This window comes from Rattus norvegicus, chromosome 15 (genome assembly GCF_036323735.1).
Source record: "Rattus norvegicus strain BN/NHsdMcwi chromosome 15, GRCr8, whole genome shotgun sequence".
In the NCBI taxonomy this organism is placed as follows: Eukaryota; Metazoa; Chordata; class Mammalia; order Rodentia; family Muridae; genus Rattus; species Rattus norvegicus.
The window spans coordinates 36,066,853-36,089,623 of NC_086033.1; the positions used below are offsets into that span (position 1 = coordinate 36,066,853).

General features: G+C 43.9%; 2 protein-coding genes across 6 annotated transcripts; one reads left to right on the forward strand and one right to left on the reverse strand.

The window, feature by feature from the left end:
• Positions 1-519: 519 nt before the first annotated feature.
• On the reverse strand, positions 520-19,711 carry Ska3 (spindle and kinetochore associated complex subunit 3). Of its 5 annotated transcripts, none has more exons than XM_006252074.3 (9): positions 19,326-19,459; positions 16,341-16,405; positions 15,584-15,749; positions 13,642-14,053; positions 10,442-10,548; positions 5,719-5,804; positions 3,976-4,176; positions 1,956-2,077; positions 520-1,434 (listed from the first exon to the last, which is right to left on the reverse strand). In XM_006252074.3, exons 1-8 carry the CDS (start codon positions 19,426-19,428, stop codon positions 1,958-1,960), a joined length of 1,260 nt encoding a protein of 419 aa, XP_006252136.1. In that variant the 5' UTR covers positions 19,429-19,459; the 3' UTR covers positions 520-1,434; positions 1,956-1,957. The 5 variants fall into 5 exon arrangements, with proteins under 5 accessions (XP_006252136.1, XP_006252137.1, XP_063130480.1 ...); XM_006252075.3 differs by having other exon boundaries at positions 1,952-2,077; XM_063274410.1 differs by having other exon boundaries at positions 16,341-16,402; positions 19,326-19,457.
• On the forward strand, positions 19,605-20,467 carry Mrpl57 (mitochondrial ribosomal protein L57). Its single transcript, NM_001109649.2, has 2 exons — positions 19,605-19,660; positions 19,852-20,467. The coding sequence occupies exon 2, from the start codon at positions 19,860-19,862 to the stop codon at positions 20,166-20,168; it is 309 nt and encodes a 102-aa protein (NP_001103119.1). The 5' UTR covers positions 19,605-19,660; positions 19,852-19,859; the 3' UTR covers positions 20,169-20,467.
• The last annotated feature ends 2,304 nt before the right edge of the window (positions 20,468-22,771 follow it).

Sequence of the window (22,771 nt, forward strand, 5' to 3'; positions counted from 1 at the left end):
GCTACTCTCTCCTTCCTCTGCCCTTTCTTCGGTCCATCCCAAACTTCATGTCAAAAATTAACAGTTGGCAAACCTAACAGTAAAACTAAGTCTCGGAGTTCTCAGCAGCCATGAAAGAAATGGTACTCTGCCTGAAACACTTTCCCCTGTGTATACTAGCCTCTTTCTCAACCTTTCCTAGAACACTGTCCTCTTCCCTGGGTCCTTAAAAATTTTTATTAGATTTATCCTCTGTGTTAGGTGTGTTTTGCCTGTGTATACACACACCTGTGTTATGTTTGGTGCCCATGTAAGTCAAGAGGGCATCAATCCCGTGCAACTGGAGATAGGGATACTTGTAAATTACCACTTAGGTGCTTGGAATCAGAACTGGGTTCTCTGCAAGAGCAAGTGCTTTTAACCTCGGAGCCATCTCCCCAGCCACTCTCTAGAACAGCAGAATCAGTTATGTGAACTCTTGACTACAAATGCCATGTAGTAAAAAGGGCTGCAAGAAAGTGCAGAGTTGGCAACATGAAAGAAAGGTGGACTAGAGTTTTATTCTGAAAATCACTTATTTTACATTATGTACAACAGCAACAACAAAAAAATACACTTAGAATTATCCTGGACTTTTCTCACTTGATTCTTTTATGTACGTAAGTACATTGTAGCTGTCTTCAGACACACCAGAAGAGGGCATTGGATTTCATTACAGATGGTTGTGAGCCACCCACCATGTGGCTGCTGGGATTTGAACTCAGGACCTCTGGAAGAGCAGTCAGTGCTCTTAACCACTAAGCCATCTCTCCAGCCCTCCACTTGATTTCCAATGCACAATTACAGAGTAATCTTTATGCCACACAAAATTTCCTAAAGCTGTCAGATGGTGGTGGTGCACATAAACAGGAAGATCTCTGAGTTCAAGGCCAGCCTGGTCTGAGTGTTTCCGGACTGCCATAGCTACACAGAGAAACACTGTATTGGGGAGAAAAAAATTCCTAAGACTAGTAAGTCAGTTGGTAGTAAGCCAGTTACTTCTCAAAACTGTAGCTGGTCCCTACAGAAGAGCTTTTCATCTCTACCTGGCTGCAGCACAAAGCTCTCCCAGCAGCACTGCCATGAACCTGGAGAATTGCTTTCTAGTTGTTCTTGGATCAGAAGAACCCTGGGCTCTGAGGCCAAGCTCTAGATTCCAGATGTTCCCACGGCTTCTGCCTCAGCACAGGTGTTCAGAATCTTCCAGGTAGAATCAGGATCTGCTGGGTGGTCAAGCTGGAGAGGCCATCACAGTGTGGTGAAACAGAAACATTCATGTAAGAATGAAGTAAGATAAACCCTGGGAGGAAACCCTCTCCACCTCTGCTACTCTGTTAATCAGTTAGAATTTGGAGAACTTCAGTTCAGCTCACTTTCCAGCTTCTGTATTTATCAGATGTATCCACAGTAGAATTCCTACAAACAGAAACAAAATCAACTAAGGACAATTAAGAGATGAACAGTAGCTAAGAACTTTATACTTTTACACACCCACACACTATAAAAGAAAAAGAAGGGGTTGGGGATTTAGCTCAGTGGTAGAGCGCTTGCCTAGGAAGCGCAAGGCCCTGGGTTCGGTCCCCAGCTCCGGAAAAAAAAAAAAAAAAAAAAAAAAAGCTATGTGGCGACATTTGCCAAAGCAGGCAGGCAGGCCGATCTCTGTGATTTGAGGCCAGTTTGGTCTATGTAGCAAGTTCCAGGCCAGCCAAAACTATACAGTAAGACTAGTTCAAGAACTGATGATAAAGATTAAATTAAAATGGAGGGGGTTGGGAGTGGGTTTATTATCACACAAGCAGACTTATAATCTGGGAATGAGGAATCCCAGGACCAGCTCATGGCACTGGGAAGGGAAAGGGAACCTTGCCACCATTCTCACCCTACTTCTCAAACGCCTCAGGTGACACAGGCATGGTCTGCCAGTTGTTCTTACTCACTGTTACCAGTTCTCCTTGTTGGCAGCGCCCCGGGTGCTCTGCCCCTTGGACGTGAAGCCTCTCCTCAGTGGCATCGCTTTAACATCAATGGGAGAAGCTAGGTTGGAGTTGTACTTTAACATCTAAAACAAAAGCAAATTTCTTTTTGAGGTCACGTGAATGACAAGTCTAGAAAGTGTTACAAACATTCAAGAAAATCCATTAACAACTTTTTTTAAAAAAATATGCAAAGGCGAGGTTTATTACAGAGACCTATTATGGAGATCTCCAGGCCGACACGTATCCCAGGCAAGAGACAGAGGTGTCGACTGCCATTAACAACTTAAGGGTTACTAACAATACCTTAAAAAAAAAAAAAAAAGTCAGCAGTCCATACAGACATTGAACAGTAAAAGATATAAAACTGTAACTTCATATGGAAGTTTGATGTCTAAAGTTAACTGAAGTTAATGGAAACCCCCTGAGAGCCATGTTAGGTCTGATGATGGTATAGAAATGACAGAAGACTTTCCAATGCACTGGAGAAGATATGCGACAGCTGTGAGTGAGAGCGCTGCATCTGTGCAGGACAGCAAATGAGCATCCCTCCTGGATGGGGAGGCTCACAGGCCCCACCTCTCCCTGGAGTACATAGATACAGTGAGTGAGGGGGAGACCCTCGTCAGTGGCACAGCCACTCAGAAACAAACCCTCAGTCATGCCTGTCTCATCCAGAGTGTCTCACTCTCAACATAAAAAAAGAGAGGTAGTTGGAAAGGGGAAAGGGATCTGAAGGAGCCGAACAAGAGAAGGTAGTGGGTGTTTGTGTATGTCTGTAAACAGGAACAAAATATATTATGTACATGTATGAAAATGTCACCATGAAACCATTACTCTATATAATACACACATGCCACTTAAAACTTTGAAAGAAACAACTAGAAGTAGCACACTGAATGTAAGGTGTCCTTGGGACTGGGCACGTAATAAAATGGTAGTGCTTCTGTACCATACACAAGTCCCAGGGTTTTACCCCTAGCATTGTTTAAAAAAAGCAACCAACAAAAACACAAGGGTTCCTTACCTTCACAGAGAAAGACCTACAGCGGGAAATAGTAGCCCTCCACATGTGCCCTCATAAAGACAGACGGTTCCATACCTATTGTTTTTATCTTCTAAGAAAGCAAGCAGTCAGGTAGGAGGACTGGAGACAGCAGTTAAGCTCTTATAGAGGACCAGAGTTCAGTACCCAGATCCCATTTTGAACAGTTTACAATTGCCTCTAATGCTAGAGCTGACTCCCTCTTCTGACAACTCTGGCACCAGTGCTCATAGGCACACTTATTCCTACACAGATACACCTACATTAGACACAGGTAAAAGTAGGTCTCTAACAGAAGACAAGATCATCAGAGCCCTTGTTGATCTTTCAGATGAATCAGCTCTGGCATTCAGGGTTCTTCTCACAGTTTACTGTTCTCATGGCACCCAATAAGGAAGGCAAAGCAGCTGTAGAGCGGCAGTCCCTTAGGAACTCTGCACATCAGTGCTAACTGCCTGGCCCTGTAACCCAGATTAGAGTCAGATCAGTCAGCTCGTACTGCCCACTAGTTGGAGGTGCCACACTGCAGTCTAATATTTTCACACCATGTGATACCATGTGGATCAGTGCCTGCAAACGGACAGTTTGAGAAATGCAGACACGAGTGTTAATGAGACCCTGCCATGGAGAATATAGGGCAAAGAACATTCTTACTTTTAATGGTACAACAGCTGATATAGCAACTACAGATTAAAATGTAACAAACAATACACTGTAGAACAAACTACAAGACAAAGTACCTTAGGAGAATAATGTTGGTAAAACCAACCTAGAAACTGCTGTCTGGTTCAGGAAAGTCTAAGGTTTTCCTCAATACCCAAAGTCACCCTTTGGCATGATGGTAAATATGACAGTTTATATGCAATTTCAGTTTTCTAACACACACACACGTATATATAAAATTTTGAAAATATTAGGAAAAAAAGCCTAGAAAATGACCTGGAGGATGTCTTCTGGAATTGCAGTGACTTTCGGAGGAGACGGTGTTGTGAAATTTTCATAAGAAGTAATTGTTGGAGAATGGGGGTCTGCAAAACTCTGATAGCATTCATCTGAATTTAAAATTAATGGGGCACAATCTTTATCTTCCAAATCAGTTGGTGAACTATTTGGTTTTGATAGTGGATAATCTATAGACACCTGTAGAATAAAAATAAATCATTAAACTATGGTAAGTAAATAAAGATGTTGTAAATAATTCATTTGGTTCTGTTGGAGTCTATTAAGGCAGACCCTGAACGGTCCCACTTTCCTGAGTGCTATCCAAATCAACAAAGTCATATACAGAAGACAAAGTGCTGTTTTCAGTACTGCTCGAGGTAACTGGAAGAACTCAACAGAACAGTGGCTGAGCTCCAGACATGGACAGATCCCACCACCCCATCTCAGCAGCAGAAACCCGAGCCAGGTGAGAGCTGCAGTGAGAGACTGGGTAGCAGCATCTGAGTCCTAAGGAAGAAGATTAGCGCTTTTAACTTAAGGAACTTTACCAGAGCTGTATGGGTCTCTACAGCGGGAAGCTTTAAACTACGAGTGCAGACTTGAGGTGCTAAGGTAGAGCATACAAACAATGGGAGGAAAGGCTAGTCTGGGCTAGACGTGAAAGCCCAGCTCAGAAGAACATAACACTTATTATATACACTGTCTGCATACATGCAAGCTCACTCCCGAATCCGAGAGGGGCTAAGCATACACTTTGCACACACCAAGTCTTGGGTTAATAAAGAGCTCAGTTGGGAACATCCTGTCAACAGGGTGCCTTTCACAGGGGCAGAGACCTAACAAGTGGGCTTGTGCTTGGTTCAAGAGAATGAGCAGGTCGCAATCAGTTCTCAGCTGAAGCAAAGTCAAGGCCACTGTGAGCTACATGAGACCCTTTCTCTAAAAACAAAACAAAAAACCATAGCAAACGTACAACACACACACAGCACCAGAGGATGTAAATGAACTGAAAACAGCACATGCAGCAGCCACCCTGTTAGTAAGGCGCTGTTATCTACAGCAGCGCCATCCAGGATGACTAGTCACAGCTCAGGGGCACCAAGACACACATTATGTATGAGCTTAAAGACTTTGACCAGTGGCTGCCGTAGCCAACACTAGGAACAACAGACCATTCCCACCACCGTCAACAATCTTGTCAGACAGTGCAGTACTGGCTGTCTCACCTGACTAACGAGTAAGGCTTTGATTATGTTAAATAAGTTAAGAAAAATGAAAAGGGGAAGACATTAAATTACTTAAAAACCTGTTACTTAGGGAGAACCAGTTTGACGTTTCTATTCATCGTTTTTTTCTTAGAACACATGTGCATAGAATCCTCTATCTTTAAGCATCACATTTCTTCAAAATCATCTTCTTTCAGCCTTCTGATTTAGACTATGACAAGATTCGTGGCCTCAGCTCTTCGATGAGTTTCATACATTCACTCTGCTGCTCTGTCATTAGCTAGCCACACTGACTCCATGCCTCTACACTCCTCTCTATAGTGTTACAGATCTGTCTCAATTGCTTTAAACAAATTTAGACATGAGAAAAATGTACAGCTCCTTATTTACGGTGCTAAACTCCCTCCCAGAATGCACTGCACATGCACATGCACTGGTCTGACTTGTTACACATACTGTGTCCAGAAGGAATGTCTCAGTCATGGGGGAGATCTGAGCTTTAGTGGAATTTTACCAGATCTGTACTGTCCATCGAAGAAGGAATTTTCAAGCCAGGAGTGCAGAACTTAGGTGGCAATGGTGAATTTATGTATTCCACATCTAGAAGACATAAATTAAGTTAAAATATTTAAATTTTAAAAAATTGCATGTGCATGCATGTATGTGTGTGTGCGTGCGTGCGTGCGCGCGTGTAGGTGTGCACCTGAGTTACAGGTGGCTATGAGCGCTTGATGTGGTTACTGGGAATCCAACACGACTGTGCTCTAGGCGTGTGTGCTAAATTTCCCCAGCCCTGAAATTCTAAATTTTACGTTAAAAGCATTATCAATCTAGTGTGTATATTTTGTTACTAGTGTATTAAAGATGTAGGTATGGTGTGTGGTTTGGCAGGATGAGAAAACCCACAACTGCCAAGTTCACCACATTGGTCACCAGCATTACACAAAGGGCAGCACACTGAGCTCTGCTGTAACAAACAGGAACCGGTGACAGTGGAACATTTGGGGAAACACTTAGACTGAGGATTTAACTTAGCTGTTAGAGGAGTGCTTGCTTAGGTCTTAGGCTCAGTTCCTACTATCAAAAAGAAAATCAATAAGATAACTAAAAATAATCTATTTAAAACCGTGTAAATGGCCATGGCTCAGCTCGTAAAGTTACTTGCCACATAAACCTCATGTTCAATGCCCACATGAAACAGTGAGTCAAAGTTTTCCTCTGGCTTCCACACAATATGGCAAGCACACATCCAGCCCCATATGCAAACATCATGTGTAATATATGTAATCATACACCCAAAATAAATGAACATTACAAAAAAGCACCACAAAACAAGCAAGCAAACATCAGTTGGTGTAGCGCTTGCTTCCCATGCACAAAGTCCTGAGTTCAGGCCCCACCAATACAGAAAGCTGGGCATGGCGGTGTACTTGGGAGATGGAGGAGGAGGGTCAGAAAGGTGAGGCCAGGGCTGAAGGGTGGCTCAGTGCTTACGAGCGCTGCTCTGGTAGTTTCTAGGCTTGGTTCCCGGCACCAACATGGCAGTTTACAACCACCTGAAGCATGCGCTCTCAGGGACTCTAGTGTCCTCCTCTGCCCTTTGTGGGAACTACACATGCATAAAGCACAGAAACACATGCAGACAAACATACACAAAAGTAACAGTACATAAATCTTAAACAAAAAACCACAACACAGTGGTCCACACCTTTGATCCCAGGACTCAGGCTGAGACAGGAGGACAAGAGGACAACTCTGAGTTTAAGACTCAAGGTAAGACACTGCTAAGAGCGCTCTCTCCCTTATCTTCTTGGGTGAGTGACTGGTGTGGGTGCCCAAGTGTCTCAGTGCAATGGCTGTGCAGGCAAGAGGAGATACCACGTGTCTTCCCAGTTGCACCCCATCTTTGTTTCTGCTGTTGCTTTGTTCTTTTCCTACAAGACACTATTTCTCCAGAGTGTAGCTCTGAACTGTCATGGAACTCTGTAGACCAGGCTGGCCTCAAACTCTGAGATCCACTTGCCTTTTCCTCCCGCGTGCTGGGATTAACGGTGTGCACCATCAGGTCCAGCTTCTACTTCTGTGTTTTGAAACTCATAGATTTGGCTTGAGCATTGGGGGGTTCACCTGTCTCTACCTTCCCCAGTGCTGGTGTTTAAATGCATATGTCACCACGTCTGGATTTTCCTTCTGCCTATTTTGTTTTGTTGTTTTCTGAGACAGGGCTTCTCTGTATAGGCCTAGAAGTCAAGGAAATCATTCTGAACCAGGCTGTCTCTGCCTTCCTAGTGCTGAGATTAAAGGTTTGTGCCATCATCACCTGGCTCCATACCTGGATTTTTATGGAAAATTTGGGGCCTAAACCCCATTCAGTCCTGTTTGTGTGGCAAACAATTTGCTAACTAAGCTGTCTCCTCAACCATACTTTAAAAAACAAAAAAACCCCACAGAACTATACTTTATAGGGAATTGACTTCTGAATAAGGCATAAGGGCATGATGCAATTACATTTTTAAAAGATGTGTAAAGGCTTCCCTTTATGTGTATGGGTATTTTCTTTGCATACATGGTCTGTGCATGTCAGAAAAGGAGATGGTTGCTATCAATCAAACCAGGTCCCTGGAAGAACAGCTACTGTTGGATAGTTAATAACTCTATTAGTTCTTATTATGACCTCACCAACATCCCACTAATCGAGACACAGTCCTAGCAATTTATTTAATCAACCTTAACACAATTGTTGGCAATCATCCCTAAAATATTTCTCTACAACAGACGGCTATTTCCCAGCTGCTCTCCCCAAGTTACTTGCCAAGAGTCATCCTGTCTGTGCTGGACTGGCTCTATCAGTCCATTTCCTGGTCCTCCATCTTCCCTCCTCCCACCTCTCACTCCTGCCTTCAGCCTAGTGGTCCCCACCTACCTCTATTCTCCCCAGTAATTGCTGTCAGCCATTTTTATTTAATAGGCAAGCAAAGTTTATCCAACATCATTTGGTGTACATGAGAAATACACTCCTCTGAACTGCAATCAGATCTTGGGGCCAGTATTAAGCATCTGAATACATAGCGGCCCTGACTAACACAACAAACAGCAGTACCTTAATGCTGAATTAGCTCTGTAGCCCGAACTTCATTTTTCTTAAAGTAGGTGTAATGATGGCTCAGTGGTTAGGACCTGGCTGCTCTTCCAGAGGACTATGGTTCAATTCCCAGTACCCAAATGGAGTTTACAAGCATCTATAACTCCAGTTCCAGGGGATTCAACACCATCTCCTGACCTTGAAGGTGCCAGATATGCATGTACTTGGTGCACTGACATACATGCAGACAAAATACCCATATACATCAAAAAATAAACAGAACAAAACAGCATCTGGGCAGGCAGCTCTTTTGTCACCACCATGCCCAGTGCTTTCCTTCTGATGCACTACTGAACCTGTTCTCTTTCTTTAATATAGCCATGCTCTTCCTTATGGAACTGTAAGCTACTATGAGTATGGGCCAGTTACATTTCTTTTTTTTTTTTTTTTTTTTTTTTGGTTCTTTTTTTCGGAGCTGGGAAAAGGCCCAGGGCCTTGCGCTTCCTAGGTAAGCGTTCTACCACTGAGCTAAATCCCCAGCCCCGCCAGTTACATTTCTAAACTTGCTTGGACCAGCAGTGCTTATTAATTTAATAATATCGTTCAATTAACACCTTTTCTAAAAATAAGCACAAAACTTTGGAAAGATATGATAAAGACAATTTTGAACATTTGTCAATAAAGTGAGAAGAGCTCACAGATTTGCAAAACTTAAAGAATAAACTGGTGCTGATGAGACAGCTCGATGGTTAAGAGCACTGGTTGTTCTTCCAGATGACTGAATTAGGTTCCCCAGCAACCACACGGCAGCTCCAGAAGATCTGACTTCTCTTGTCACTGCCACAGGCACTAGGGGCACATGTGGTACAATCGTGCACATAAAATGTTAAAATATATATAAATATATATATTTACATTGGTGGTGGGATTGTAGTTTCTGACACAATTTCAAAATAGCACACACTGGCCTCAAACTTGGCCTTTTCCTCCCTAGAGATAGAATCACAGGTGTGCACCAAATCTGTTAGAATGGGATTGCTCAGTCAAAGAAAAGCCTACTCTGCAAGCACGGGGACCTGAGTTCAGATCTCTAGCACCAATGTAAAAAGCAGGGCAGGGCAGTGTGTGCTTGTAACTCCAGTGCTATGGGGGCTGGGGGCAGGCACATCCTTGAAGCTCACTGGATTTAATGAGAGAGCCTGTTTCAAGTACAAAGGCGATGAATAATCGAGGGAGATGCTCTATTCATCCTCTGGTCTCCACACAAACCCACATGAACACCTCCTAACAGAGCAGGTTAAAATATGGAGAACAAAAACCTGACGCACACCGCACACCATCAAAATAATACCAAAAACAACTGGGGCAGGACATATGGCTCAGCAGTAAGAGCCCTGTCTGCTCTTGCAGAGGACCCAGTTCCAGTTCCCAGCACCCACACCGTGGCTCACAACTACCACTAATTCCAGCTCCAATGCCCTCTTATGGACCCCAAGGGTATAAGGCACATATACATGAAATAAAGAAAAAAAAATTATAAAAATATATGTCTTCCATGAAATCAAGCTAAACCTAAGTGGAATGGTACTGAATAAAACCCAGTACATGTTGCCGTAATTCCCAACCCCAATAAGCCCATATAAAAAACACAATCCGATCACTGTAATTGTAAGCTATGTGCCTAGACTGGGCACATCTAGCACTACACTAACTCGTTTCCCAGCTCTAAGATCCCTTGCTACATGTGATTTATTTCTGCAGGCCATACAGTTCCAGTCCATCCTGGCTTCCTTCTGTCTTCTGTTCTCTCTTCCTCTTCTTGTGCCCCTCTCTCCCTCAACCCAAGCCAACTCTTAAACCTCCAGTCCCACCTTTTCCTTCCACTGCCCAATCACAGGCTCCTGCCTTTATAGACCAGTTAAGATTTATAGACCAGTTAAGATGGGAGAAAGCTCACAGGAGCTCACCAGAGTAGTGATGGACTGCTAGTAGCCCCTCTTGAGGAAGTAGAATTAACATCAGAATACAAACAGCACCAGGACAACCCAAACACCACACACTAAAAAGATGCAGAAAACCACCTAAAATTAGAGAACCATTGCTTACAAAAATAATTAGGAAAGAGTACAAAGGAGAAGCTAATTTTTAAGCTCACCATTTTTTTCCAGCTGCTGGATCATGGGACCAGGAATGGCAAAGGAATTATCACTGGTCACGGGCCCTGTCTCTACAGCTTCTCCACCGACACCACTCAGAGGGGAACTGTAAAGTCACAAGAGTTAACAGTCAACCTTTGTAGAAAACTTCATCTTACTTGCTGCAGTCTGAAGTAGTTAACCTTGGTTTATGAAATAAGGACCAACGGAAGAAATCACTAAGATAATTAAAAAATAAATTTAATACACATATCTTTTACTTTAAGTATTTAAAGTAGTGTACATATGCACTTTAGATATTCAACTATAAGGCAGGGTGTGGAGGCACATACATGCAATCCTAGACTTGAGAGACAAATGATGCCCTGTCTTGATCCACTTGAACTGGACTAACAACCTCGTACTGTGGAATTTTGCTACCCAGCATATAAAGGCAGTAAGGGAGCAAGACTTCATTAATAACCTAGTGTGGCAGAATAGTTTTTATTAGGCTGTCTGATAGAAAGCAAAATGATTAGAAGCTCAATGACGAGATGGAGGTGGAGACGGCACGGTGTTAAGAGCACTGGCTGCTCTTGCAGAGGATCCGCAGGGCTGTTCCCAGTGTCCGTCCGTCCACATGGCGGCTCCCAGCATCCAACTCCAGCCCAGGGGATTTAAAGCTCTCCTTCACAAGGGTGAGACATGAACAAGGTGTACAAACAGACCCAGGCAAACACCCAAACACACAAAATAAAATTAAAATTAATTAAAAAACCTGTCATTATTTACTCCTTAAATTCTCTAAGGAAATCAATGGCTCATACTTTATTGATGAAATTAGCGATTCAAGAGATTTAAAATATGAAGTAGCTGAAATCTTTCTAAGAATTGCTTGGAGAGATGGCTCAGTGCCTCCTGCCCTTCCAGAAGACCCACTTTGGTTCCTGGCACAGATATCAGGGACAGCTCATCTCGCCCGTCTCAGAGGCTAAGATTAAAAAGAAGTGAAACCAGGCCATGGTGGTGCACACCTTTGTTCTCAGCATTCTGAGGGCAGGGGCAGGGGAATCTGAGTTCAGGTCATCGAGGGCATATTAGAGAGACCCTAACTCAAACAAACAAGCAAAACCAATGACAAAAAACCAACAGACACAAACCCCCAAGTTCTGCTGGCTTGGATGTCAGGAAGGGGGATATTTACTTATTTACTCACTGGTGGGAGTGCAGACAGGCGCTGCACTAGGAAAACCAAGTGTGGAGGGTCCATATAAAGTTATCGAGGGAAAGCTAGAGCTAGAGACTCTCTTCCATCATTCAGCCGCACGACTCTTATGCATGTACCCAAAGGAGTCTATACCCCTACAGAGCTATCTACTCAACTGTCTTCATGGCTGCTTTCCCCATGATAGCCAGGAAATGGAAATAACCTACAAGAGCTGGTGACAGATTTGAAATGTGGTGCATTTACACAGTAGGATATTAGTCAGCTGATAAAAAAGAAGTTAGGACATTTGCAGGGAAATGGACGGAGCTGTAAGCCATCATTCCCAATGAGCTGACGCAGACCCTGAAATGCAAACATTATGATTTCTCGAGTACGTGGAAAATGCAGAGGCACACCCTAAGGGGACAGGAGTAGCTTTTAAGGACAGCAGACACAGCATAGGAGGAGGAAATAATAGAATAAGAAGGATTAAGTGGGGTGAATGAGATGAAGGCAGGATCTTTGACAAAGTCATAGAGACCTCCTACTGTAGAAGCTTCCCAATACATACCCTCACACAGAAAGTTTAAAAGGAGTTACCCTGAACACTGGCCCCGACCCCTGAGACACCACAGGCTATCATATCAGATAAAAACCCGGTACCTGGGGCTGGGGATTTAGCTCAGTGGTAGAGCGCTTTCCTAGGAAGCGCAAGGCCCTGGGTTCGGTCCCCAGCTCCGAAAAAAAGAACCAAAAAAAAAAAAAAAAAAAAAAGAAAAAGAAAAAGAAACCCGGTACCTGGAATAGGTTATCTTTTAGAGCTATTTGTTAGTGAGGCTCCACAGACTCCTACACATACAGACGAAATATACCCATATGCTCCATATATACATATACATATATATGGTGTTTCAGAAATAAAACACTTTCTAGCTGAAATTATGGCCTGATCCACAAGATAAAACCGATAGGTAAAACTTATTGGGGACAAGAACCTGTGGCTAGAGAGGTCTTAGCTCCATGGACACAGTACTAAACTAGAGCATAACGACACTACTATGCCACACATTAGTGCACATACTCACCCTTTCTTTTTTGAGACAGGTTCTCTCTATGTAGCCCTTGCTGTCCTGGGATTTTCTATGTAGACCAGGCTGGCCTCAAATTTGGAATCTGGAGATCTGCCTCCTGAGTACTGGATTAAAAGCCATACCCAGTCTGATATTCAGAGAAGCTTCACAGTTTTTTGTTTTGTTTTGTTTCTTTTAGACAGCCTGGCTATCCTGAAACTCACTCTGTAGACCTGGCTGGCCTTGAACTCACACAGATCAGCCTACCTCTGTCTTCCCAGGATATCCAGCTTGGAAAAGCTTCTTTTTTCAGATGACCATTAACACAGAGACATGGGGAGGATAAGAGACCACAGAGTGCTCAGTTCTAAACGGGACATCATCCCAAGACTCAGGGGTCATTTTGGAAGAGGCAGTAGAGGGCTACATTGCAATAGTGCTTTCTTGGAACAACAGGACAATTGCATAATGGACTCACAATAGTTTTGACAGAATGCACAAGGTTTAGCCACACAAGACGCCAACATGCAGGAGGAGGGTTACAAAGCTCCCGTCTCAGCCGTGGAGCTAGAGGCAACTGTTATCTGCTGGGACAGGCATTATGCCCGCAGGAAGCAGACTCCATGGGTTATTTAAAAGAAAAAAAAAAGCCGTGAATTGGGGGAATATAATAAAAAATACTGTATACAGTTTTTAAAGAATTAACAAAGTGTTTTCAAGGGACTGGATAGATAGCTTAGTAGTTAGCACCACAGACTGCTTTTCTAGGACCCGAGTTTGGTTCCCAGCACCCGCAGTCAGGGAGCTCACAAAGGCCTGCGCCTCCAGTTCCAAGGAGATCCACTGGCTCTGGCTCTGAGGGCTCTTGCACGCACCAGCACACACCCACACATGTAATTGAAAATTACAAAAGTAAACCTTAAAAACAACTCAAGTTGCTTACCTTTTAATACTCTTCATATTTTTAAGTCCCATTGTATAATCCTCATTTAAACACATCGTATATTCAGATATACCAAAGTGTTCTAATTTAGGAGTTACACACTCAAAATCATCCATCTTCAGAGCACATCTAGGCGTCTTCAACACCTGGACAGAGGGGTCTTTGGCAGGAGTGGTTTCAGATGCACGGTCTTCTTTGAGGCTGACAGTCTCTTGGCGAGGATTGGCTGGGCCTTGGGAAACCATGTACCGCTGAAGTCCAAAGTCTGACAGCTGTGGGCTCCTCAGGGGCTCCTCAGGAGCAGAACCGCGCGGAACACGGGGCTCAGACAGCTCCTGCTTCACACCAGGCTCTTGAGTATCTTTACACACAGCTAACCCTGGGCTGGAGTTACTTACTCTGTGCTCACATGCTGAGAGGAAAAGTCAAAGAGGTAAATTCTGGCTAAGCATCAAGACAGAGAATTTCTTGATTATTAATATCACAGAAGAGCCGCCCGAAAGGTTCCATGTTGGTGGAAACTTGTTCTCTTAGGTTTTCATTTCAACTGTCTCTTCTCAAAGTCTGGCATATACATCTTACCTACTTGTAGTCTATCTAGGCACTTGACAGACATGAAACCACTTTAAAAAAATCAACATCCACAAAGAAGATCAGATCCCTTACTTCCTCAATGTGACTTATTGGTCAGTATTTCCTGGAAGTATTATTAATACAAAATTAGTGTATAATCAACTATCCTAGATTTAACACAAACTGTTAACAGTATAATTTTAATCTTTTAATTTTGTAAAAATTTTAAATTACATTTGTGTGTGTATGGTGGGGGGAGACAGAGATAGAGAGACAGACAGTGTACATGTGGTGATTTCTAATCTCTCCTATGGGTTTTGGAAATCAAGCAGATTGTCATGTCTGGTTTGGTGACAATGCCTTTACCCAGAGCCATCTTGCCAGCCATAGACTTAACTTTTAAGTACTAGAGTATAGAAGGAAAGGAGTAGTATTTGAATCTATGCTTCTTTTACGAGGAAAGCAAATTACACATTTTTTAACTTTGAGAGTAAGCAATTCTGACCATCATGTTGACTGACAGTTACCATACATATATATTTGCTGGATTGCATTAATGCTGTCATACATACAGTGATCATCCACACAAAAGACCATGACTCTGAAGCATGTTGAAGCCAGCACTCGAGGTGCAGAATGGCGGCGGCTGCAGCAGCTAACACTGGGCAACAGACAGACTGGCTAGCCGCCATCTAGTGCCCTTCCTGCACTGGCCTCAAAGGGCTGCAATGTGCTCAGCTCTAACTGGTCCTTATACAACCTCATGAAGTAGACAATTCATTATCTCCACCTTACCCTGAGGAGCAAGGTCAGTAATTAGGCTCCAACTAATAGCTAATAACAACTGGTGACAGTTCTCCCTCAGACCCCTAGGATTACAGGCATGACTTGCTTTACTAACTAAACCACTATGGCATAATAACTAGCTTTTTTTCTTTTAATCTCCAACTAAGAAGGTATTTTATCAATTTATACAGCTTAGGCATTTTGTTCTGCAGGAGAAGAATCCGAATATAAAAGAAATGAAAACGCACCACAGTCCTCCAGCTACTTACTGGCGGAGCTGACTAGGTGTGCTTTGCCCATCCGTCAGGTGGCTGCACCTGCACTCTCATTCTAAACCGCTCAAAAGCTCTCAGCTACCACTGTGGAAGGAGGGTAAGGGAAAGTTCATTTCTTGCTGTCAAGTCTTGCTATTGTCCAGGAGGGCCCTCAAGTCAAGACCAGAGGGGCTACTTTCCAGGCGCACTGACTGGCATCGGGCTGATTGCTCTGAGCAACAGACCCAACTGGCCCCAGCTGAGCCCTCAGCTGTCTTAATCATCTGCCTGCTTCCATACTGAGATGCTAGGAGATGACGCAAACAAACCTGAATCCTCCTTGTCACGTGCTTGGTATCCGTACTTCTGGAAAAACTCTCTCAGTTTTATGATGTCTGCTGAATTTTTTTTCATCAGTACTTTTGCTGCCTTTATGAAATGTGTGCTTTCTCGACTTTCCAATCTTGCTTTATCAAGATGTGCATTAACATCATCCTTATAGGAGGAAAGCAAATATATTACACATTTTCTAACTTTCAAGTTTACTGTGCGATGGTTATTATTATGTTTAAGTTTAAGCTTACTATGCTTGGGAGACCAAAAAGCAAAAGCGCATTCTAATAAGCCCTAGCCTGTGCAACTGTAGCCTCCCCGTTTCCCAGACACTGAAGACTATTCTTGAAACTGATGGATCCTCCTGTAAGAGATGCTATTCTTGCAAGACAACAGGTCCCAAGACTGTTTTCTCTGCTTTTGTAATCAAGTGTGTTCACTCTGCTCAAAAAAGAGGATTATGACACTGTTAGACATGTATGTTAAATGAGGCCTTGGCTACTTAGGGACCACATGTAACCTAGGGGTTGCACTGATAAGCCCTGGACTGATGTGGCTGACTGCTCATCTCTGATGGTCTCAGATGCAGTCCTGGCACCAGTCAGCTCAGGTGCCAATGTCCAAGTATCCAGGTAACCTCCTCTTATTAAAACCTTCGTCTCTGTGAGGCTGTGATCTCTGGATGACCCTAGCCCCGTAACAACTTAGGCTAGAGAAAATTACCTATATAGAAAAATGGTAAGTAAATAGTACCTTTAGAGTCTGGACTTCTGAATAAAGGTCACACAAAATTCTCGCTGAAGAATCTTCAAAGTCTTCTAGCAAGGAAAAAAAAGTCCAATAAACACGAGGAAAATAAAAAGAACAGATAAATTACACAAATCTCCAGGCCTATGCCTTTGATCCAGAAGTGAGAAGCAAAGGAAGATGGATCTGTGTGGGTTCAAGGCCAGACAGATCAACACAGCAAGAACTACATAGTGAACTCACCAGGATAAAGTGCCTAACACCAGGCATAAGCACAGAAACACACTAATAGCAAATGATACAATGCAACGAGGCTCGCATGCTCTAGTCCTACAATGTGGATGAGCATGAGAACAACCAAGGCTACAGGACTGCACATTCCCGGGCTCCTGTTACAGGAGAGGCCCAGAAGAGCCGGTTCCCTGCACAGAAAGCAGCCATAGGGTTGCCTAAAGCCAGCAGGATGGACTGACAGGATTATGGGAACTGTTTCTGGCTGAGAGTTGTTTTCTAATGAATCAGTTTGGATTTACTGTAGTTGAGCTCTGAATTCAAGGCCAGCCTGGTCTACAGAGTGAGTTCCAGGAGAGCTACACAGAGAAATCCTATCTTGAAAAACAAAAACAGAAAACCCAAAAAAAGAGAGGGAGAGAGGAAAAGAGAAGGAGAGAGAAACAACACCTATAAAGACGAACACAAGGCTTCTGTAACAAAGTTCCAGGGAGTTGGTTATATTTTGGGAGTTATTAAAATCTAAGCCCTCCTAACTAGTAGTCGCACAACTCTGACTATACTAAGAACCAATGAAATGCATTCTTAAAAGTTTTAGCGGGGTTGGGAATTTAGCTCAGTGGTAGAGCGCTTGCCCAGCAAGCGCAAGGCCCTGGGTTCGGTCCCCAGCTCCGAAAAAAAGAAAAAAAAAAAGTTTTAGTATATGCAAACTAACTCAAAGATAATCTAGAAGTCCATTTAATGATTCATCACCATAGCCACTATCTTACGGTTATCACTGCTGTAATCAAACAGCACAATCAAAAGGAACTTTGGGAGGAAAGGGTGTATATTTGGCTTACACTTCCACATCACTGTTCGTCATCGATGGAAGGCAGGCAGGAGCGATGCAGAGGCTATGGAGGGTGCAGCGTGTGAGCTGCACTTATGGGACCAGTGACCACCAGTCCTGGGAGGGCATTACCCATCAACCACTAATTAGGAAAACGCCCTACAGGCTTGCCTAGACCCTGATCTTATGAAGGTAGCTTCTCAACTGAGTCTCCCTCCTCTCAGGTAACTCCAGCCTGTGTCAAATTGACATAAAATTATTTTTTTAAGTTTTGCAAGTGAAGCCACTGGCAATATTCCCTGTATTTTTTACATGTTAAAGAGTTATTACATTTTCTTGTAAAACAAACAACAAACTATTAAATGAAGTTTGTGCAGAGGTAATGTTTTAGTAAGACTACAGACCGACACTCAGTGAGAAGCAACTTCTATATGGTCGAAATGAGTCAGCCCAACATCATATCGCACACTGTAACCCCTAAAATAATGGTTAAAAAAAAAGCTGCAATCAACGGTTAAGTGATGTCTGCTGTGAATTAGATAATACATATATTTTTACTTTTAGGTATTTGAAATCTCCTACAGTACAGTTACTTTTATAGTCCCTGAAACATTTTCAAGTGGAGAGTTAGTTATAAGAGGAATCTGTGTCTACAGAGTGCAATTTTTGTTCTTTTCTTTCTGTTTTCCAAAACAGGGCTTTTCTGTGTACCCCTGGGTGTCCTGGAACTCAATTTGTAGACCAAGCTGGCCTCAAACTCAGGGATCTATCGCCTCTGTCTTTCAAAGAGCTGGGATTAAAGGCAAGTGCCACTACATTCCACTCTGACTGTCTCACTGTCTGTCTCTTGTCTCTTCTCTTTCTCTCTGCCTTGTTGATTGGTCAGGAACTACCAATCAAACGAGATCAGACCAACGCCATTCCTTGATCTGCAACTATTTTTTTAAAATCTCTAATGCAAGTCAAGAATGGTGTTTACTTTTATTATTAAAAAAACAAAACAAGGGGCGGGAGAGATGGCTCAGTGGTTAAGAGCACTGGCTGCTCTTCCAAAGATCCTGAGTTCAATTCCCAGCAACCCTTGGTGGCTCACGACCATTGTAGTGGGATCTGTTACCCTCTTATATCATGCGTGCCTAGATGCAAATAGAGCACTTGTTAAGTCCGGACTCCTCCGCCTCACTCAGTTCAGGAAGGAGCGGCGCCCAAGAACGACAAGAGCAATGCAAAAGCAACAGGCTGTATTCAGGCAGAGCTCTGGACCAATACGTACCTCTCGCAGGAGGCAGAGGGATTGGCCCCAACCACAAAAGCACAGAGTTTATATAGGGTTTTGGGTAAGGAGCGGGAAAAGGATGGCGGGGCGATACATGATTGATCCTCACGCTTATTTAAACTTAAGCAAGTTTTGGGCGGGCAAAAGGGATATCTGGGGTCCCACAGATGTCGGAACTCTGGATACAGGGTGGAGGAGGTCATTTACGCCCTTGGAGTACAGCTATCCGATCTCATGAGTTCCTGGAACACAAACTTCTCGATACATGGGTCATGTAAGAGTTAACTTGTACAGGCTGAAAGCCAGGTTCAGGCCTTGAGTGGGTGGGCGATAGGGACGAGTTTTTGAACAACATTTCACACTCATATACATAAATAAACAAAGAAATTAAAAAAGAAACACAGCAGTGCCGAGTATTTGTACTGCAGATGCTTGCTTCAATAGGTGCCCGTTAGAGTGAGAGGAAATCACTTTACTCCCTACAGAAAACAGTGCATCTTTAAACAGCTGACTCCGGATGTTGTTAACAAGCATGCAACAAACAGCTCGCCTCCGCTCCCCTGCCCCCACACCGGAGAACTTGTCAGCGTTGTTTTCCTCACAGATCGACAGCGCCCACTGAGGACCGTGTCCCTCGCCCGCGTCCACTCACCGCTGTCCTCCCCGTCCAGCGCTCGCAGCAGCCGGGCCGTCTCGCCATCCAGCACGGTGGCCAGACTCCGCAGTTTACAGTGGAAACTCTGGATGGGGTTCATGCCGAAGGCAGCTGAGCAGACAGCGACCTCCACTCCCCTCGAACGCGCCACACATTTGAATCCGTGCGTCGAGGAGGCGCCGCCCGCCCTGCGCAGGCGCAGACTTTTCTCGCGAGAGCGGAAGTCTCGCACCAGGAACGCTGCTAGCCGGAAGCAGCGCGCGTGCGCAGCCGCTTGGGTCAGTGTACGCGGAACTCTAAGGGAACCTCTCCGTGGTCAGTTCGTACGCGAGGTGGGTTTTCGGGGAGGTCCCCTCTTTCCCAGTAGTGTAGTCGGCTCCTGGTCACTCACTTCCGGCGAGAAGCCGAGCGTGCTCTGGATTCGGTCCCGTGGCCGCGGGACGTGGGCGTTAGCTTGGCTCGCTCGTTGCTCGCTTCCGTGTTCTGGGGCTCAGCGTCCGCGGCTTTCGTGTCCTTTCCTCAGGACGCACCATGTTCCTCACCGCTGTCCTCCTTCGCGGCCGCATTCCGGGCAGGCAGTGGATCGGGAAGCACCGGCGGCCGCGGACTGTGTCTTTCCAAGCGAAGGAGAATATGATCCGTCGCCTGGAGGTGGAGGCCGAGAACCACTACTGGCTGAGCATGCCCTACATGACAGCGGAGCAGGAGTACGGCCACGCCGCAGAGCGAAGGGCCCAGGCTTTTGAGGCCATCAAGGCAGCAGCCACCTCCAAGTTCCCTAAGCATAGATACATTGCAGACCAGCTAGACCATCTCAACATCTCGAAGAAATGGTCCTAACCCAGAATCGACACCCTTCAAGATCACGGATAATAGACTGCTCTGTCCTTACTTGGTCCTGGAGCTGAGAAAATGTAATTTATGTACCAGTGTGACCCCATCGACCAGTATCTTATTAAAGCAAACCTGATTAATAGTTGTCTCATATGGAATACTTGGTACCCTACCTAGGCGTTTGTTTCATGCCTGTAATCCCAACATTAGGGGCTGGGGATTTAGCTCAGTGGTAGAGCGCTTACCTAGGAAGCGCAAGGCCCTGGGTTCGGTCCCCAGCTCCGAAAAAAAGAACCAAAAAAAAAAAAAAAAAGAGGTAGAGGCAGGAAAATCTTTGTTGGTGTACTTTGTAAGACCTAGACTCAAAGCCAGAAGAGAATATTTGAGGCTCTAACGTTGCTACATGTACATAATTGGTCTATTTTCAGTTTTTTTTTTTATTATCCTGGCTTCAAACTTGCAGCAGTCCTGGCTGTGTCTAGCTGCTGGAATTACAGGCAGGGCTCCCTGCCCTTCTGTAAATGTGGGTTTTTTCCCTTTGTCTATGTAGCCATGGGACTTGCTGTGTAGACTAGACTGGTCCTGAGCTCAGAGATCTACTGGCCTCTGCCTCCCACGTGCTGGGATTTAAAGGCAAGTGCCACCAAACCCCGCCTTTTTTATTTTTAAATATGGCTGTAAAACTAGAAACTGATGAGTCTTTTAAGTCTGAAGTACTTGGCTAGAGCTTTGTTGTACAAGAGGTGTTTTCTGTCTAGAATAGCCATTCTCAACCTGTTGGGCATGACCCCTTGTGGTTATAGAACCCTTTTACAGGGTTTAATATCAGATATTTATATTATAGCAGCAAAATTAGTTATGAAGTAACAAAATAATTTTGTGGTTGGGGTCACCGCAACAGGAGGAATGGTATTAAAGAGTGTAAGGAAGGTTGAGAGCCACTGCTCTAGAATAGAGCCATAGAGCCTGCCTTTGACTCCCAGCATTCTGTAGGTGGAGATAGGATCAGAAGTGCAAGGTCAGCTTCCATGCAAATTTGAGGCCAACCTGACATACCTGAGACCACTTCTCAAATGAAAGAGTATTTTCCTGTAGAATGTAGATTCTATGAGTGGACATGTGATGTAAACATGGTTATTAGAACTGTTAACAGGAAAATTTCTGTTTGTTTAGTCTGATTTTTTTGAGTACATCTATATTGCCCACACTAGCCTGGAACTCCTGTCTATACTAAATGGATACAAACAGTGCAAGGGTGTTTTGTTGTTTGTTTGTGTAAAACACCATTTTTTTTTGTTTGTTTTTGAAACAGGCATTTTTCTGTGTAGTTGTGGCTATTGTCAAATTCACTCTCTAGACCAGGCTGGCCTCAGACTCCTAGAGAAGTGCTGCCTCTTGCCCACTGAGTGCTGCGATTAGAGGTGTGCACCACCATCAACTGTGCACACAACTTTTCTGAGACAGGTCTTGCTACACTACTGTTGTTGAACTTCTGGGCCAAATTGATCGCTCCTGACTGAGCATCTGGGTCTACAGGTGTAGGGCAAACTTGGGGTTTTTTAAATTTATTTTTAAGACAGGTCTCACTGTATAGTCTTGGTTGGCCTAGAGCTTGATATGTTCACCAGGCTGGCTTCAGATTTAGATGTCCACCTATCTCTGTCTCCCTAGTGCTAGAAGCTACCATGCCTAGTCCTTTTTAATATTTTGGATGGGAGATTTCATAGAAAGTTAGCAAAAAGAGGGAAAAAAGTTCAAGTCTATTGTAACTGTAACCAAGTAACATTTTTCTCACCACATCAAAACCTAGAAGTTGGCATGGTCTGTGGAGCTTTTTATATGCACCCCATATTTATGTGTACAAGTCTAGTTATCATATAACCATGGTTCCAATGCTATAGCGTCCTTCATTCTCTTTGTAGCAACCGGACTCCCCTACTATTGTTCATCTGTTTTTATTTGAAGGATCTGTAAGTAGAATTATATTGGCCTTTTAAAAATGCATAATGTAGTTTATTTCCTTTGCCATCTATTCTGGTGGTTACATATATTGTTCACTTCCTTTTTTCACTGTGTAGCCCAGGCTGCCCTTGAACTCAGGGATCCTCCTGCCTCTTCCCGTCAAGTACTAGGATTATAAACATGTACCACTATGCCTAGCAAGCTTGCTTGTTGACTGCATCGGTGTGTCATGGGCCTCTCTGGGCATGTACACAGATCTTCCTTAGACTTCTAATACACGCATGATAATATAGATATGCCTCCCATCTATTGATAATGGACATTTAATTTTTTTTCCTCCAACAAGCCTTGCTGTCAAGCATGTCAGTATACATGTGTTCTCAATGACTGCAGTGTGTGGAACAGTCCTGTGGTACTGGGTAGTGGGTCCTGTGTACACCAACACTGTCAAAATGGTGTCCATCAATTACCAATTTATGAGGTACTACATATTGTTTATGGTAGCAGACTTAAACAGTGAAAGAAAGTCTATGATTCAGAGACTGCTGGGCACTCTGGTTCACATCTTTCCCGATGGCAGCCGAAGCTCAGTGTTCATACAGAGGGAATTATGAGTCATCAGAAATGCTGAGAGCCAAGTATGCACT